The sequence below is a fragment of the Crocodylus siamensis genome, chromosome 1 (genome assembly GCF_052110815.1).
Source record: "Crocodylus siamensis isolate JL-2025a chromosome 1, ASM5211081v1, whole genome shotgun sequence".
NCBI lineage: Eukaryota > Metazoa > Chordata > Crocodylia > Crocodylidae > Crocodylus > Crocodylus siamensis.
In genome coordinates this window covers 85,262,175-85,276,263 of record NC_143395.1, presented here as the reverse complement: position 1 = coordinate 85,276,263, position 14,089 = coordinate 85,262,175, and the positions used below count along the sequence as shown (strand labels likewise).

Sequence of the window (14,089 nt, the reverse complement as noted above, 5' to 3'; positions counted from 1 at the left end):
TCCTCAGCATATCCTTGCTTGCCTGTGCTCCAGCCTGGGGCATAAAGCACATCCCCAGTCCAACTCTGTAGCAGCACTGTAGTGCCAGCACTTGCTGCTACTGGACCAGGCTGGGGCTGTGCTTTGTGCCTCTGGCTGGAGCCTGCTGGAGTAGGCAGAGGCTGCACAAGTGTGGGGAGAAGGGCAGATCCTGAGTCAGGGAATAGTGGGGTGGAAGGGAGATTGTGGGGGAGATGGGGGCCCAAGTCTGTGGGGAGATGGGGTGCGGGGGAAGACAGGGCCAGTAGAATAATTCTTCTGTTGCAAAGAACTCAGAAACACCACAGCAGGTCCAAATACTTTTGACACTGGATTCTTCTCTGAAATCTGTGGATTTATCATGTGAATTTTGGAGGTGTTTGTATGCCTAATGCTGCTAGTATTGCACAACACCCTGCAGCATGCTTAAAAGTATTTTATGGCACCCTATGGTGTCATGGCACCCTGGTTGTGAACCACTTCACTAAAAGCAAAGATTAAAAAAATAAGCTTTTGTTTACTATGCTGGATTGATAGATTGTATTTTGCTTTTTATTTAATTTTATGTAGTTTTCTAAATGCCTTTTGGATATAAAAAAATAATTTACACGAACAAATACTTGTTCTCATTTCTAAGATGACTTATTAGAATTTCATGTAGCAGTTTAATTATGTGCATGGAACTAATGTTGTATTTATGTATTTTATCAGTTGCATGCTATCCCCATTGTAAACATTCATAAAAATGCCCGGTTATGTTTTTGTTGCCTCTTTGTTCATTGCAGCCCCTGGAATTACTGTGGCACTCATTAGATGAATGGCTTGTTCTGATAGCTACAGAACTGATGAAGAACAAAAGAGACTCTACCAACATTACTTCCATCTTACTAAAGCAAAAAGGGCCAGAGCAGCAGGATGCTACGCCTACGCCTTCCTTTGACACTGAAGGAACTGAGAGTGGAGAAGAGCTATCCATTGATGTAAAGGATTCTAAAGCATATGATGCTGCCGGGAAGCAGGAAGCTTGTGCTGATTGCCAGGATGTTATCTCCATGACAGCAAACAGGCTAAGTGCTGTCATTCAGGCATTTTATATATGCTGCTCCTGTCAGATGCCTCAGGGGTAAGAAGAATTCTGCTTGTTACCTGGACTATTACTTTTTTTTTTTTTTTTTTTTCAAACATCTATACTTTCCTGGGAAAACATTAATGCTGACCAGCTTAAGCTAATGACAATCAAGAGATCACTTCCTAGTGCTTTCACTAGTTCAATTATTGGAATGTTTTTTTTCCTGCTCTAATGACATCTACCTCTAGACAATGCAGCCTATTTTCCTTAATCATGTGATTGCAGTTCTGTTCATATCGACTGTCTAGGGGTTTCTTTTCTTTCATTTTGTCTTAACCACATGGGATATTTGCAGAAAAATACCAGTTTGACATCTTGGAATTCATGTGAAGAATAAGCCGCCAAAGCAGCTGAAGTTTTGCCTAATTTGACATTTTCTCCGACTACCACTGTAACTGTGATGTCCAGAAAACTACATGTAGAACTGTCATTTAATTTAAAAATAGATAGTGGAAGCCAAACTCACCTGACTATTATTGCTGAGTATTGTAATAAGATATGATGCTTTTCAATTGTAGGTCACTGGAGTGCAGTCACTTTGAATTCAGTCTTAAATTGGCAGATACTAGTTTGTAGGTGGGAGGGCCGTCTTTGCTTGACAAGGCAAAGACGCCTCTCAGATAACTGGCACATTCGGTTATCCGGCACTCAGATACTTACTGGGCAAAATGTCCTCTTATGTACAGCAACAACTAATCTTTAGTTTCCCACCCTTGTAATAGATTCAGTTTATTTTGGAAAATATATTTAAAGCAACCTAGGAAGGAAGTTAAAGATGGTGTAATTATAAATGAAGATTATAATTACAGGGAAGTGTAACTGGTCACCATTGTTAATAAATTACTCAATATGCAAATGGTGTAGACTTAAATCTTTAAAAACATTAATTTAAATAAATTTCCTTACTTGGCAAAATGGGAATGCAGGATTTAATTTTTCTCTGTAAGAGCTGATAGACATCTAAAATAGTATAAAGAAAACAGTTCCATATCCAGCTTTAAACATTTACTGTCACCTGCTTTTGGAAGGAAAATACATTTCTGAATTTAGTTGTGAGGAAATAAATCATGCAAGTGGCATTGCATCAGACTTACATTTCAGTAAATATTTAATTCACCTTCTATGTTAATAGCTTTGCTTTTGGAGGTATAAATTAAAATCTTAACATTTATAATGAGTTGGGTGGGGAGCTTTTAGTATCTTTTGTCAAAAAAAAGACATTACTAAAATAGAGATCCATTTATACATATTTGTGTATGTGTGTAATATATAAACTTCTGTCGCAATCAGTGTAGTAACAAGAGTAGTTTGTTAGACTTGTGCCTCCTAGTGGTCTGAAAAATCACAGAAAAGAGCATTGTCAAAACTTTTAGGAGCTCCTGCATGCTTTGAGAGCCATATGAGCTAATTCAGCGCTTGATGAACACAAGTCCTTCAGAATAAACCTGGCTCTGCAAAATGTTTTGCCCCAATATATTTGGGATGGCCATATAGTGGCTTGCAAGTCGCGTGTAGATTCTAGGTAGTTTAAAAGTGGCTCCAGGAGACAGTCATTCTTAATTATTATGTGTAGTGGGCACTGTGCATAGATCATTGATTTTTGGGGCATGTATATCTCAAACGTTTGGTGTCAAGATTTTGGTTTGCTGCTAGACAGGTTAGAAAATTTAGCCACTCATGGAAGTATGCAGGATAATAAATTTACTAAATAGCACTATCATTCTATGTAAGGGATTCCTTTTTTCAGTCTCTTCCACCCTCCTTTTTTGTTTAAAAAAGAAATCACAAATTAAACTAATTAGGTTTTCAATATTGTTTTCTCATAGTTATTTTCTCATTCCGTATGCAACTTAAAAAAGCGCAAGGTGAATGAGTCCATGTTCCATTCATTGGACAGAAAACTGTTTAACACCTGCATCACAGGGATGTGGGCACTGTGTGTATCTGCATTCTGAAAGAGGCAAAAGTCCTGCAGAAAGTTACTTATGCAGTCCATTCACAATCATGTGCTCTGTTAAGTTGAAGAGCAGTTTCCAGTCAGGTTATGTCTTGTTCTTGCCTTTATTTCTGGATTCTTTTGGGACTGATTTATGTAACTTTATGGATATTAATTTTCATACCAGATCTAGATTTGTTTTATGACCTGCTGTTTTTGCCTGTTTTTGTTCTTTAACTGAAGAAAACTGCTTTATGAAACATGCATTTACTTGTATTACAGGATGACATCACCTCGTTTCATAGAATTTGTCTGCAAACATGATGATGTTCTGAAGTGTTTTGTTAACAGGTAGGCCTTCACATTTTAAATGTTTTTATTCCAAATGTTACTCTGAAACCATATTTAATGGTCTTTCAGAGATATGTGGCTGGGTGCCGTCTTGGCAGGTACTCGCACTTTGTTTCAGTTTCCCCATGCCAGTGGTCCCACTGAGCCCTGTTGAACTACTCCTGCTCCTAAGCAATGTATGGTTGAATGTAAGCAGGTAAAGGACTGAGGCTTACATGAGGCTGTTCTCGTTATGTAAACGAGTATGGTCTATGTTTCAGATCTCCAAATATGTTAAGATGGAAATCAGGCTTTTGGTCTGTGAGCAGGTCCTTTTCCTTACTCTCTTCCAAACAGAGACTAGAGGTCAAAATTTACCCCCTTTCTGAAGTTTGTTTTTCTCACAAAAGGACCTTTAAAAGAAATGCAAAATCTAGCTTAAGCATTATGCCAGCATTTGGCTCTTCCCACAGAATCCTCCAAGGACTACTCAGCTCACAACCTTGCATATTCTTTAGAGAACCCCTCTTGCTTCTCTAAAATAAAAGATGAGGTAAAATTCACTATTTGGGGCAGAGAGTCAAGAAAACACACTTTACACTATGGTGGTGTTTTGGGGTTTTTTTTGAAAATGTACTGTACTCTGCCATTTTTTAAAATGTATTTTAGGTATGTTTATTTCTGTCACTAGAATGTTTCATTAGTTGTTCGTACTTTTTACATTCTAATTTAAAACATTTTCTTTCAGAAATCCTAAAATAATTTTTGACCACTTCCATTTTCTTCTGGAGTGTCCTGAACTGATGTCCAGATTTATGCACATTATAAAAGCACAGGTAAATGTTAAGCACAGCTTAGTTAAACCTTTAACGCAACATTCATTTTCCTTGGCTCTGTATGAGTAGAATAAAGTTTAGTTGTCTGTAAGAACTGTATTAGAGCAGTGGTGTTCACACTCTGTTCTGGGAAACCATGGGGTTCTGCAATAGGTCGTCCAGGGATTCTGCAAAGAGATTTGGGGTAATAGAACAGGCCTGGAGGCAGTGCATCCCCGTTGCCAGGCTGCGTTGCCTCGCTCCATGGATATGGGTAAGAGTTCTGCAGCAGCAGAAGTGATATAAAAAGGTTCTGTGGCTTTAGGAAGTTTGAAAACCTCTAGTTGGAACTTAAAGAAATACACTGTGACATTGGTTGATAAAGTAAAATTTTAAAATTCTGTTTCTTTCCTTTTAAAGCTAAGGCATTTCTATATGATGCAAGGCAGCTTCCTGCAGATGCACATCCCAAGCTAGCTCTCCTTCCAGAACCAGTACTAGTACAGCCATGTTTATGTAGCTTTGGTTCTCGGGTATCAGCTGACCATATCACACTAACATAGTTATATTCCCTTTGCTTCCAATGCACAGAACTAGTTTGGGGGATCTCTGTACAGCTCTGCCTTCAACCTTATACATATACCTTATTGATTTTTGTATTTTAGGAGAATTGTGGCCAAATATCTGTGGTACACAGCTGCACAATATTTTGCATTAGTCTTTGAGTTATAATTCTCTTGCAGCTTGCCTTATTCATACTTTCAGGAATCTTGCATGTTCTCTGTATTTGTTTCCTGCTAACTGTCAAATGCTATTTGAAGGTAAAATACTCTGAGGGTTTGGCTAAAGAGGGAAGTAAACACTTGATCTTAACCCACAAAAGACTGAGAAGCGATTAAGGTAGGATCTAATTAAGATAGGATTCCAATTTAAAGCTGAATAACTATCCGGCAGTAACTTCCCATGTCGACAGAGTGCTAACATGGTATTCTTGATATCACTTATTGCCATCTTTTCTCTTTCAGGCAATTAAGTGAGAAATCTGGACGTTAAACCTAGCATACCCAGTTACTAAATAACGTAAGCACTGCCCATGTGTAAATGAGCATCTGCTGCACAATGGTCATTATTATCCAAGGACTGCTGGTGGGCAACAGGTGGCTTATGGAGAGAATTTTGTTCTTCAGTAAATAGAAACAAATTTGAACAAGGGACACCTTTATTAGGAAGCCTTTCACTTATCCCCAGTAGTAGTCATTATAGCTTTGCTTCTTCCTCATTGGAAAGACCTCCTGCATTTAAAAAAATATATATTTTGTTGGTATTTTGAGACGAGGTTCTTTGTAAAGATTTTCTGAAATCTGACCATCTTAGGTTGAACATAAGGAAAAATTCCTTTACTGTCTGAGCCCCAGGGACTGGAATAGACTCCCACCAGAAGTAGTGCAGGCACCTACTCTGAACTCTTTCAAGAAACATTTGGATGCTTATCTCGCTGGGGTCCTTTGACCCTAACTGACTTCCTGCCCCTGAGGTAGGGGGCTGGACTTGATGATCTTCAAGGTCCCTTCCAGCCCTAATGTCTATGAAATCTGAGGAAGCAGTGGAAGTTGTCCCTGAGACCTGCTCATTTGTAGTCTTGTTGAAAAAATTCATATATGGAGGGTTTATAGGTATAGAGAACTACCCCTGTCCTCTACTGTCCACAGTATTAGGCAGTTTGTATGTAGACTTGAAGAGACTGTTTAACCCTTATTCCTACTTATGCAATTAATTTTTCAGGGTGGGATACTGAGGATTTTTTTCATTCATTGGTTGATTTTTTTTTCAATCCATTCCAGATTTTATTTAGCAAAGCTCCATATTTTGTCCTGTATATGAAGTAAAGGTGTATTGTATTCAGCCTGACTGATGATCAGTGAAGGAAAAGCAGACCTGCATGTCAGGTCTTGCTCTCAGCAAAATACTCTAAAATTACTGAGATTATATTAAATTAAATATTCAGAGTCTAAAAGAAGAAACCATCTGATCAGTTCAGCTAGTGTCTGCTGAAAAAGGGCTGTGTTTTGGTATAGATTTCTAGGGAATTCTAATCTTTTTGTAAGTCTTTATTTGCTATTGAATTAGAGCTCTCAAAAGTACTTTAAAGTGCAGTAAATTATATGTTTTGTTGTTGCTATCATTTTGCCCATGCTCTGGTCAGATAATTTTTATCCAGGGCCTTTCATTTGAAAAATTGTTTCAGTTTCAGCATGTTACAGGAAAAACCTTCCACTTCTAGTGTTAAGACATGCTTATGATAGTGAACAAAGCATCAGATGACTAAGGATTTAGAACATCAAATCTGAATTTCAAAGCCAGTGATTCTCATGATAGTCTGTGATGTAAATGGAGCTTTCAGTGGGGGATTTGGGTGTTGGGACAAAGGGTGAGTTCTTGAGACATTCCTTTATTGGACGGTTGCCTGAAGGAGGCATTTAAAAAAAAAAAAAAAAATCAGTGGGCTAATGCTCTTTCATTAAACATCTTAAATCTTGAAAGTTCTAGATTAAATTTCTCTGTGCACTACAGAGAGGTAGTTAGCTATTTTAGTGTGAAGTCAGGCAGAAGACCAGGAAGGGTGGCACCTGAAAGACTAACCAGTTTAGGGAAGCGCATAGGCTTTTATAGGTGATAGCCTACTTTTTCAGATGCCATGAATTGGCTTGTTTAACTGTATTTATAACCAAACAGTGGCATGGTTTGCTGTAAACTTGTTTTATCTACATAACTTGTGCTTCATATTCAGCTGCCATGTTTGCAATAAATCAACAGTGTGTCACCCTACCAGTTATTTACTCTGTGTCTCAGTTTCTTCCTGTAACCTGTTCTGTGCTCCTTTCTTCCCTTCTGGAGACCAGATGCCAGTAACCTCTCTCGGTAATCTCTGCATAACTAGTTTAACTAATGTCCCAGCATCTTAGAACATATGCCATCTAGTGCTCCTGTGACACTTTTACCTTTCTGGTGCTCTGTCACCTGTTGAGATGATGTACGTTAGTGGTTTTCAACCTTTTTTTTTCTTTTGTGAACCCCTAAAAAATTTTGAATGGCGGTGCAGACCCCTTTGATTTGTAAGTGTGGATATTCTTATACTTTTGATTGATCGTAGTCCTTTCTTGCAGACCATAGGTTAAAAACCACTGATGTAGGAGAATAGCCCATGTTTCCTAGGATGCACTGATACATAAGCACAAGTATTTTTCAGCTCTGGTCATGAGGCAGAAAGGATATGGAAAAGGCAAACCTGTATGCATGTGTCATGACCGAGTTACAGAAATATATCTGTGCTTTTAGTGTGGACAAGGTCAGTTTTGGATCAAAAATCAAATGTATTAAATTGTTCACAGTTGAGAGTAGAATAAAATAAGGCTTTTTTGTTAGCAGTTTTTGTTTACAAATATCTCTTTAATTTTTTATTCAGTGAGGTCCTTTAATTGTCAGATACTATTGGTTATGAAATTGGGGATGAAAAATGCCAGAAGGATGTTTGTGTGCAATATACTAAGTGAGGATGTGAAGGGTTGCTTCAAAGAAAACTTTGTTCATAAGAATCCATTATTGTAAGCTTTGTTGAACTTGAAAGTGAACTAATTGGTTGCAAATGTATTCAATGACGGATATAACATTCAAAGTGTCTGGACATAAGCTTTAAATTGTCAAGGGTCTTCTTTTCCAAATGCAAAAATGAGCTATAGAAAATGTGCTTTGAGTATTTTTATTAGTAAGATATGTGCTTGGTTTTACTCTTATTCCCTTTGTGAAATCTTGTTAAAATGCATGCATATTGTCTACTAATTGCTTATTATTAGAGTCCCTCATTGGAGCTTAATATCTGAAGTGCATTTAACTTAATGATACATTACCAGGCTCAAGAAATGACTAATACATTGCACATGTCATATCTTTTGCAGCCATTTAAAGATCGTTGTGAATGGTTCTATGAACACTTGCATTTGGGACAGCCAGATTCAGACATGGTACACAGGCCAGTCAATGAAAATGACATCCTCTTGGTTCACAGAGGTATTGCATGACCAGGAGAAAATGCACCTACAAAATGTATACTATTTTTGTTGTTATGAGATTAAGACTGCAACATTAATTGTTTCATATTTAGATTCTATTTTTAGGAGCAGCTGTGAAGTTGTGTCTAAAGCAAATTGTGCAAAGTTAAAGCAGGGGATTGCTGTACGTTTCCATGGAGAAGAAGGCATGGTGGGTAAAAATACTGGAAACTGCCTTAGAAAATGCTTTAAGATATACACATAAATAGTATTGTTACAGTAATGGAACTGTTATTAAATTTAACTCGCAATTTAATAGTACTCTTAAACTCAATTGTTAAGCTATTTATATGATTGATTGTTCTGCTTACCATACTGTGTTATCCATTTGACATGCAGGGTCAAGGTGTGGTACGCGAATGGTTTGATATCTTATCCAGTGAGATAGTTAACCCAGATTATGCACTATTTACCCAGTCGGCAGATGGTACGTTCGTATTTCTTATTGTTTCTAATCTTAAAAAAAGGGTCAGCAAATATTCATAATCCAAGTAAAAGACATCTTACAATGTAAGTAGACTCTGCAGCAGTGATTCTTAATCATTGTACCATAAAATCCTTTCAAGGGTTACAATGTTAGTACTATTAGGTGTGCAAACAACAGTCACAAAATAAAGCCAGAGACTTGAAATACAAGTCCATCATGTTAAAAACATGCTCACCTGTTGTGTTCTTTCTGAATTCTTTGCAACAGAAAAATCAATCTATTTTTCCAGTCAAAAAAAAGAATGAAAACTAAGTGTTAGCATTTTCTCAGGGGTGCTTTGAGTATTAAAAAATGGAGAACAACTACTCTAAAGTAAAACCAGCTGGTATTCTCCATGGAACAGCTCTTCTGTAAGTGGATTCTGGTTGCTAGGGTATATTTATATTTTATCCCAGAAACTTTCTAGATGCAAAGCTTTCTACCTCCCCATCCCTTTCTACTTTAACAGTGCTTAGGGGTCTGCAGATAACTCTATTGATAAACAGGAGCAGTCTGGGATTACTTCTTGAGAATTAAAAGAAAAAGTTCTGGGTGCATGGAGGATTCTGTAGACTGTTTAAAAAGACTAAGACTGAAATGTCTTTACTATAGCCACCTATGGAGTAGAAGTGGGTAGGCGCTGATTAAGCAAACACTTTTGTATGGTCATAGTTCAAGTCTGTGAGTAGCCAGTTAGTTTTGGAACCCCTTATGTGTATACCCAAATACTACAAAACCAGGGCCTATATTACCATTAATATATAACCTAGTAAAATTTGGATACTTCACAGGGTTATGTTGTGTACCTCCTTGGAAAGATAAGGGTTTGTGAACTAGCTTGGAGTGAAGATGCAGAGCCACAGCTAACAGCTCTGTGGGGCCACTGATGTGTTTCAACTTTTTGCTGACCTTTTATTTCAAAGAACACTGCTGCTGAGTTCCAGCTATGTGGAGATAGGGCACCCATTGAACTAATAACTGGAGAAAACAGTTGCATGGTTAGCTTTTATTTTGTCCATTTACTGCAAATTAAATTGGTTGTGAACCATCCAGACATGAATGATCCAGGTTCTAACCATATTAGCATCATACTGAAGGCATAAGTTAGTGATCGCTGGTGACGGTCTTAGTATACCATTTTAACTTGATTCTTTGTTAAGCCTCTTTGAAATGTTTTTCAGAAAGAAAAAAATTACAACCTAAGTTAAAAGAAAAGGGAAACTTGTCAAATTTTGCGCATGGTTTGGTGTTTCAGAATCTGCAGCTAGCTAATTGCTTTTTCAAAGTAGAAGAATAGGAGGAAAAATAGCTTTGAAGTGGACCACAGATAAAAGTATAACTATGTTGAAGAAAATTGTCTGGTTCTTGTTATAGTACTCTGAACAGTGAACATTATATAAATTCCCTCAGCCTGTAACATACAGTTGAAAGCTTGAAGCTACATAATCCACCTTAATTATATAGAGAAACATCCTTCTGTTCTTTCGTAATGTGAGATCTTGCCTATTACAAGTTTTGGTGATGTGCACTTACGTGTACCACCCAGGAAGGCCCTTAACTTGTATTTTAAAACCATTACACTTCTAACTTCTGTCTTTTAAGAAGGAACTTCCAAGGCTAAACACAGGCATTGGATTTCTCCCAAGGCGAAGCCTTTTATTCGGGGGTCCTACAGATGGCCAACCCTTTTGTCCTATGTTAAGTTCTTGAAGTAACTGAATTAAAATTTTGCTCTAGGACAGTCAGGATTAACTTGAATCATTGCCATACAGGCCTGTGTCTGTAAAAGACTCTATCCTGCATCTTGCTTAATGCAAGTCAAGATTTAATCCGATGTCTCTTGCTCAGTTGATAATTGTAAAGGAGATAACTACAGCTTGGTGGCCCTGAACTGAAAGGGGACTTGTCTGCTGGTGGAGCTATTCAGGGCTAGCTGCTCCTGAATAATTCCCTTTATGGATGCTTATTTCAGAACAGGAGCACCTTTTTCTGGTTTAACTTAATCCACATCATAAATTTCAGTCTTTCTCTTCCAGAACAAGTTTGTCTAAGCACAGAGTTATTCTGAAATAGCTATTGTTTAAACTCACTCCAATGTTAATCCAAAATAACTTGAAAATATAAATAAGGCCTAATTTTTTTAAAAATAAAAACGTGTACAACTCCCTCCCCCGCTGAAAAAAAAATCAGCTTGTCACAACTTTTTAAAATTGAGTTTTAACTTCTCTCATTCTCATATTGGCGATACCAGGGGAGCCTACTAAATGGTTGCTGCTCTTGGTTTTCTACAAACAAATTGTGACTGTTCAGTGTATTTGAGAAGTACAAGTTGGAGTTAAAAACAAAACAAAAAAAAAACAGCAGTGGCAAAGTCCAGGCTAACAACAAAAATCTAATAAATCCTTTGTTTTACAGGAACAACTTTCCAGCCAAACAGTAACTCTTCTGTGAATCCTGATCACTTGAACTACTTTAGGTTTGCTGGACAGATCTTGGGTTTAGCTCTGAACCACAGGCAGTTGGTGAACATTTACTTCACAAGGTCTTTCTACAAGCATATTCTTGGTATAGTAATTAAATTCCTATTTTGGAGAGTTAGATAATTTAGTTTGCACCAGTAAGTGGAGTTAGGTGGTGCAGTTGCTTGTGTGCTAATCTTTCATCTTTGGTGAACTATACTTAGGTTTGGTAGAATTTGATTTTTATTTTTTAAATAATTTTGACTGATAATATCAATGTTTTTTATTTTTAAGCATTTATTTAGCTTTTTATCAATTTTTTTTTTAAATTTCAGGATTGCATTAAATTAAGGGTGTGGGAGGCAAAGTTTATTAATAGCAATTGTAACCACTGTTTCAGTAATATATAATTTTGTTTCTTTTCTCTCATGTTCTAGAAGGGGGAGAGTTTTGAGGTTCCACGCTTATGCTGGCCAGGCTTATTAATAACACGGTGATTAGGGATGTGCAAAGCATCAGTCACCAATTCAATTCGGAGAAGATTTGGCCCAATTTTGGAGGCTGAATCACCGAATCCCAATCAAATTGGGAGACCAAATAAACTCTGAATTGATTTGGAAAAGATTTGGGAAAGTTTTGGAGGTTCAGAAGGCAGTCTTTCAGGGGAACAAACTGAGAAGAGGGAGGGGGAGCAGGGGGGAAAAGACTGACATCTGTAGCTGGTCACTGACTGTGATCTTTCCCTGAGTCCCCTTCCAATCACAGTGCTCTGGGGGAGGGACGTAGTAATAGCATATAAGCCTCTGTCTGCAGCCTTCTGTCCCTTTTTGTGAGCTGTTTCTGCCTGAGCAAGATAGGGGCAGGTAGCTGGCCCAGAAACAGGTGGGTGGGCAGAGATCTAATGGGTACTGGGAAGGCCCCCTGTTACAGGCTACCATCCCTGCTGTCTTCATCCAAATCTGCCTTAACACGCACAAGTGACACAAGTTTTGCTTTCGGCAGTTTGGGTTGCAGTTTCCCAAAAACCAATGCACTTATCTCCTTGAAACTTGACTGGCTTCATGCCCTTAGAATGGGCTACCATCCCTGCTGTTTTCATTCAAATCTGCCAAAAAAAAATGACAAGGTTTATAGGTATTTCAGTGATTCCCCATTATAGTCTATGGCCAGATCACCGAATCTCTCAGCTCTGAATCTTCTGAAGCCAATTTGGCTGACTTGATTCGGGACAGTGATCCGAATTTCTGAATGGAATCACTGTCCTCCAAATTGGCCATATCCAAATCAAATACTTCCCTATTCACACAGGCCTACTGGGGTACCAAGATTCTTTTAAATAGGATCAGATGTATGCTACTGTTCTGACCACCACATTGCCTTCTTTCATGAGCTTGAAACCAGGATTTCTTTGGTCCCATGTTGTTAAATAAATTGGCGCTAGTGATTCTGAAGTGGCGTTAAGTTACAAGTTGGCACTGCTTTGAAATCTGCTTCCATTCTTGATGCTGTCACAAGAAAACCTGTATAATGGCTTTGTTTCTTGGAGCCATTTAGTACTTTGTGGATTTGTCCCTTGACATATGGTCAGATAGAGAGCCTAGTACTCGGAGAATCATTTGGGTGAAAAGGGGGAGAGTACACAGCTGTGTGTGTGTGTGTGTGTGTGTGTGTATCATATATAAAAAAACAAAAAACCCACAACAAGGGGAAAAAAAGAATTGTCCTCTCTCCTTTATTCTCCGATGCCATGTATGTTTCAGTGGGCATGTCTACACGAGACACTGATTGTTCAGTAGCTAAAAATACTGTGCAGTAGTGTGTCACAGCATGCTACTGCTCAGTATTAGGCTGCTGTGCAATAGCATCACTTAAAAGATGTTTGTCGATGCTACTGCGAAGTAACTCCTGCCAGGTACAAGTACTAAATAAATGCTCAGTAACCACTGTGCAGGAGTGTCTCGTGTAGACATGCCCAGTGATTCTCAAATAGTGCTCCTATTGCAGGAGTAAATTACACTCCTATTGCAGGAGTCCTGTTGCACCCTGCTGTCCATGCTGAGGTGGCTGTGCAGTCACCGCCAGCACAAAGCTGATGCCGGAGCTTTGGAGACTGGTGCAGCTGTTTGCACTCTGCTTGCTGCAGCTGCCCAGATCCTGGGCTGGCTACAAACAGCTGCGCTGGGCTCATCACCTCCGTACCGGGAGCTGAGGAGAGGCCAGGGCTGCGCTGCCTCGGGCCCCTCCCCCACCGCCCGCTCCAAGGTGTGCCTGCTCATGCCAGTGCGGAGCTGATCCCAGAGCCTGGCACAGCTGTTTGGAGCCTCCCAGCTGCAGCCGGCCCTGGCTCTGGGGAGCTGCTGCCAGCCAGGACCACAGGCTGCTCCCAGCAGGCAGCTGGGACACTGCAAGCTCTGCTGGGCTCTGTTGCTGGCAGCAGCTCCCCGGAGCCGGGGCTGGCTGTGGCATTCGAAGCAAAATGGCCTCGCGTGCCATGCTGGACATGTGTTCCAGGGGTTGCTGATCCCTGGGATAGACTTTCAAGATGGATTAAGAGAGATATGGACCATTACTGCATCTTACCTAGAAAAACAGTACCTTACAATATAGAAGTCTTTCTTCACAACACAGCATGGGTATAGCAGGAACCCATCGATAGGTTCCCATGGTGTTGAGCTGCAAAGCAACAGCTTGAGTTTAGGACATTATACTCTGTTTTGCAGTGTGCTCAAATGCCCAGTGTGAAGGAATGCTGATGCAGTCCATAGTTAGGCAGAGCTCTTCGTCCCCATGATTCATACTACATGTTACTCTTCCATGCATGGAGGACTTG

The 14,089-nt window shown here is 39.1% G+C and overlaps 1 protein-coding gene across 2 annotated transcripts in view; it reads left to right on the top strand.

Moving 5' to 3' along the window:
- The window catches only part of HACE1 (HECT domain and ankyrin repeat containing E3 ubiquitin protein ligase 1), an 86,950-nt gene that overhangs the window by 39,336 nt on the left and 33,525 nt on the right, over positions 1-14,089 (top strand). For both annotated transcript variants that reach the window (XM_090037238.1, XM_090037244.1), the window contains exons 12-18: positions 804-1,141; positions 3,366-3,434; positions 4,162-4,249; positions 8,182-8,293; positions 8,388-8,485; positions 8,674-8,761; positions 11,216-11,365. In XM_090037238.1, the coding sequence (XP_089893364.1) occupies positions 804-1,141; positions 3,366-3,434; positions 4,162-4,249; positions 8,182-8,293; positions 8,388-8,485; positions 8,674-8,761; positions 11,216-11,365 (943 nt within the window). The remainder of the gene's footprint in view (positions 1-803; positions 1,142-3,365; positions 3,435-4,161; positions 4,250-8,181; positions 8,294-8,387; positions 8,486-8,673; positions 8,762-11,215; positions 11,366-14,089) is intronic.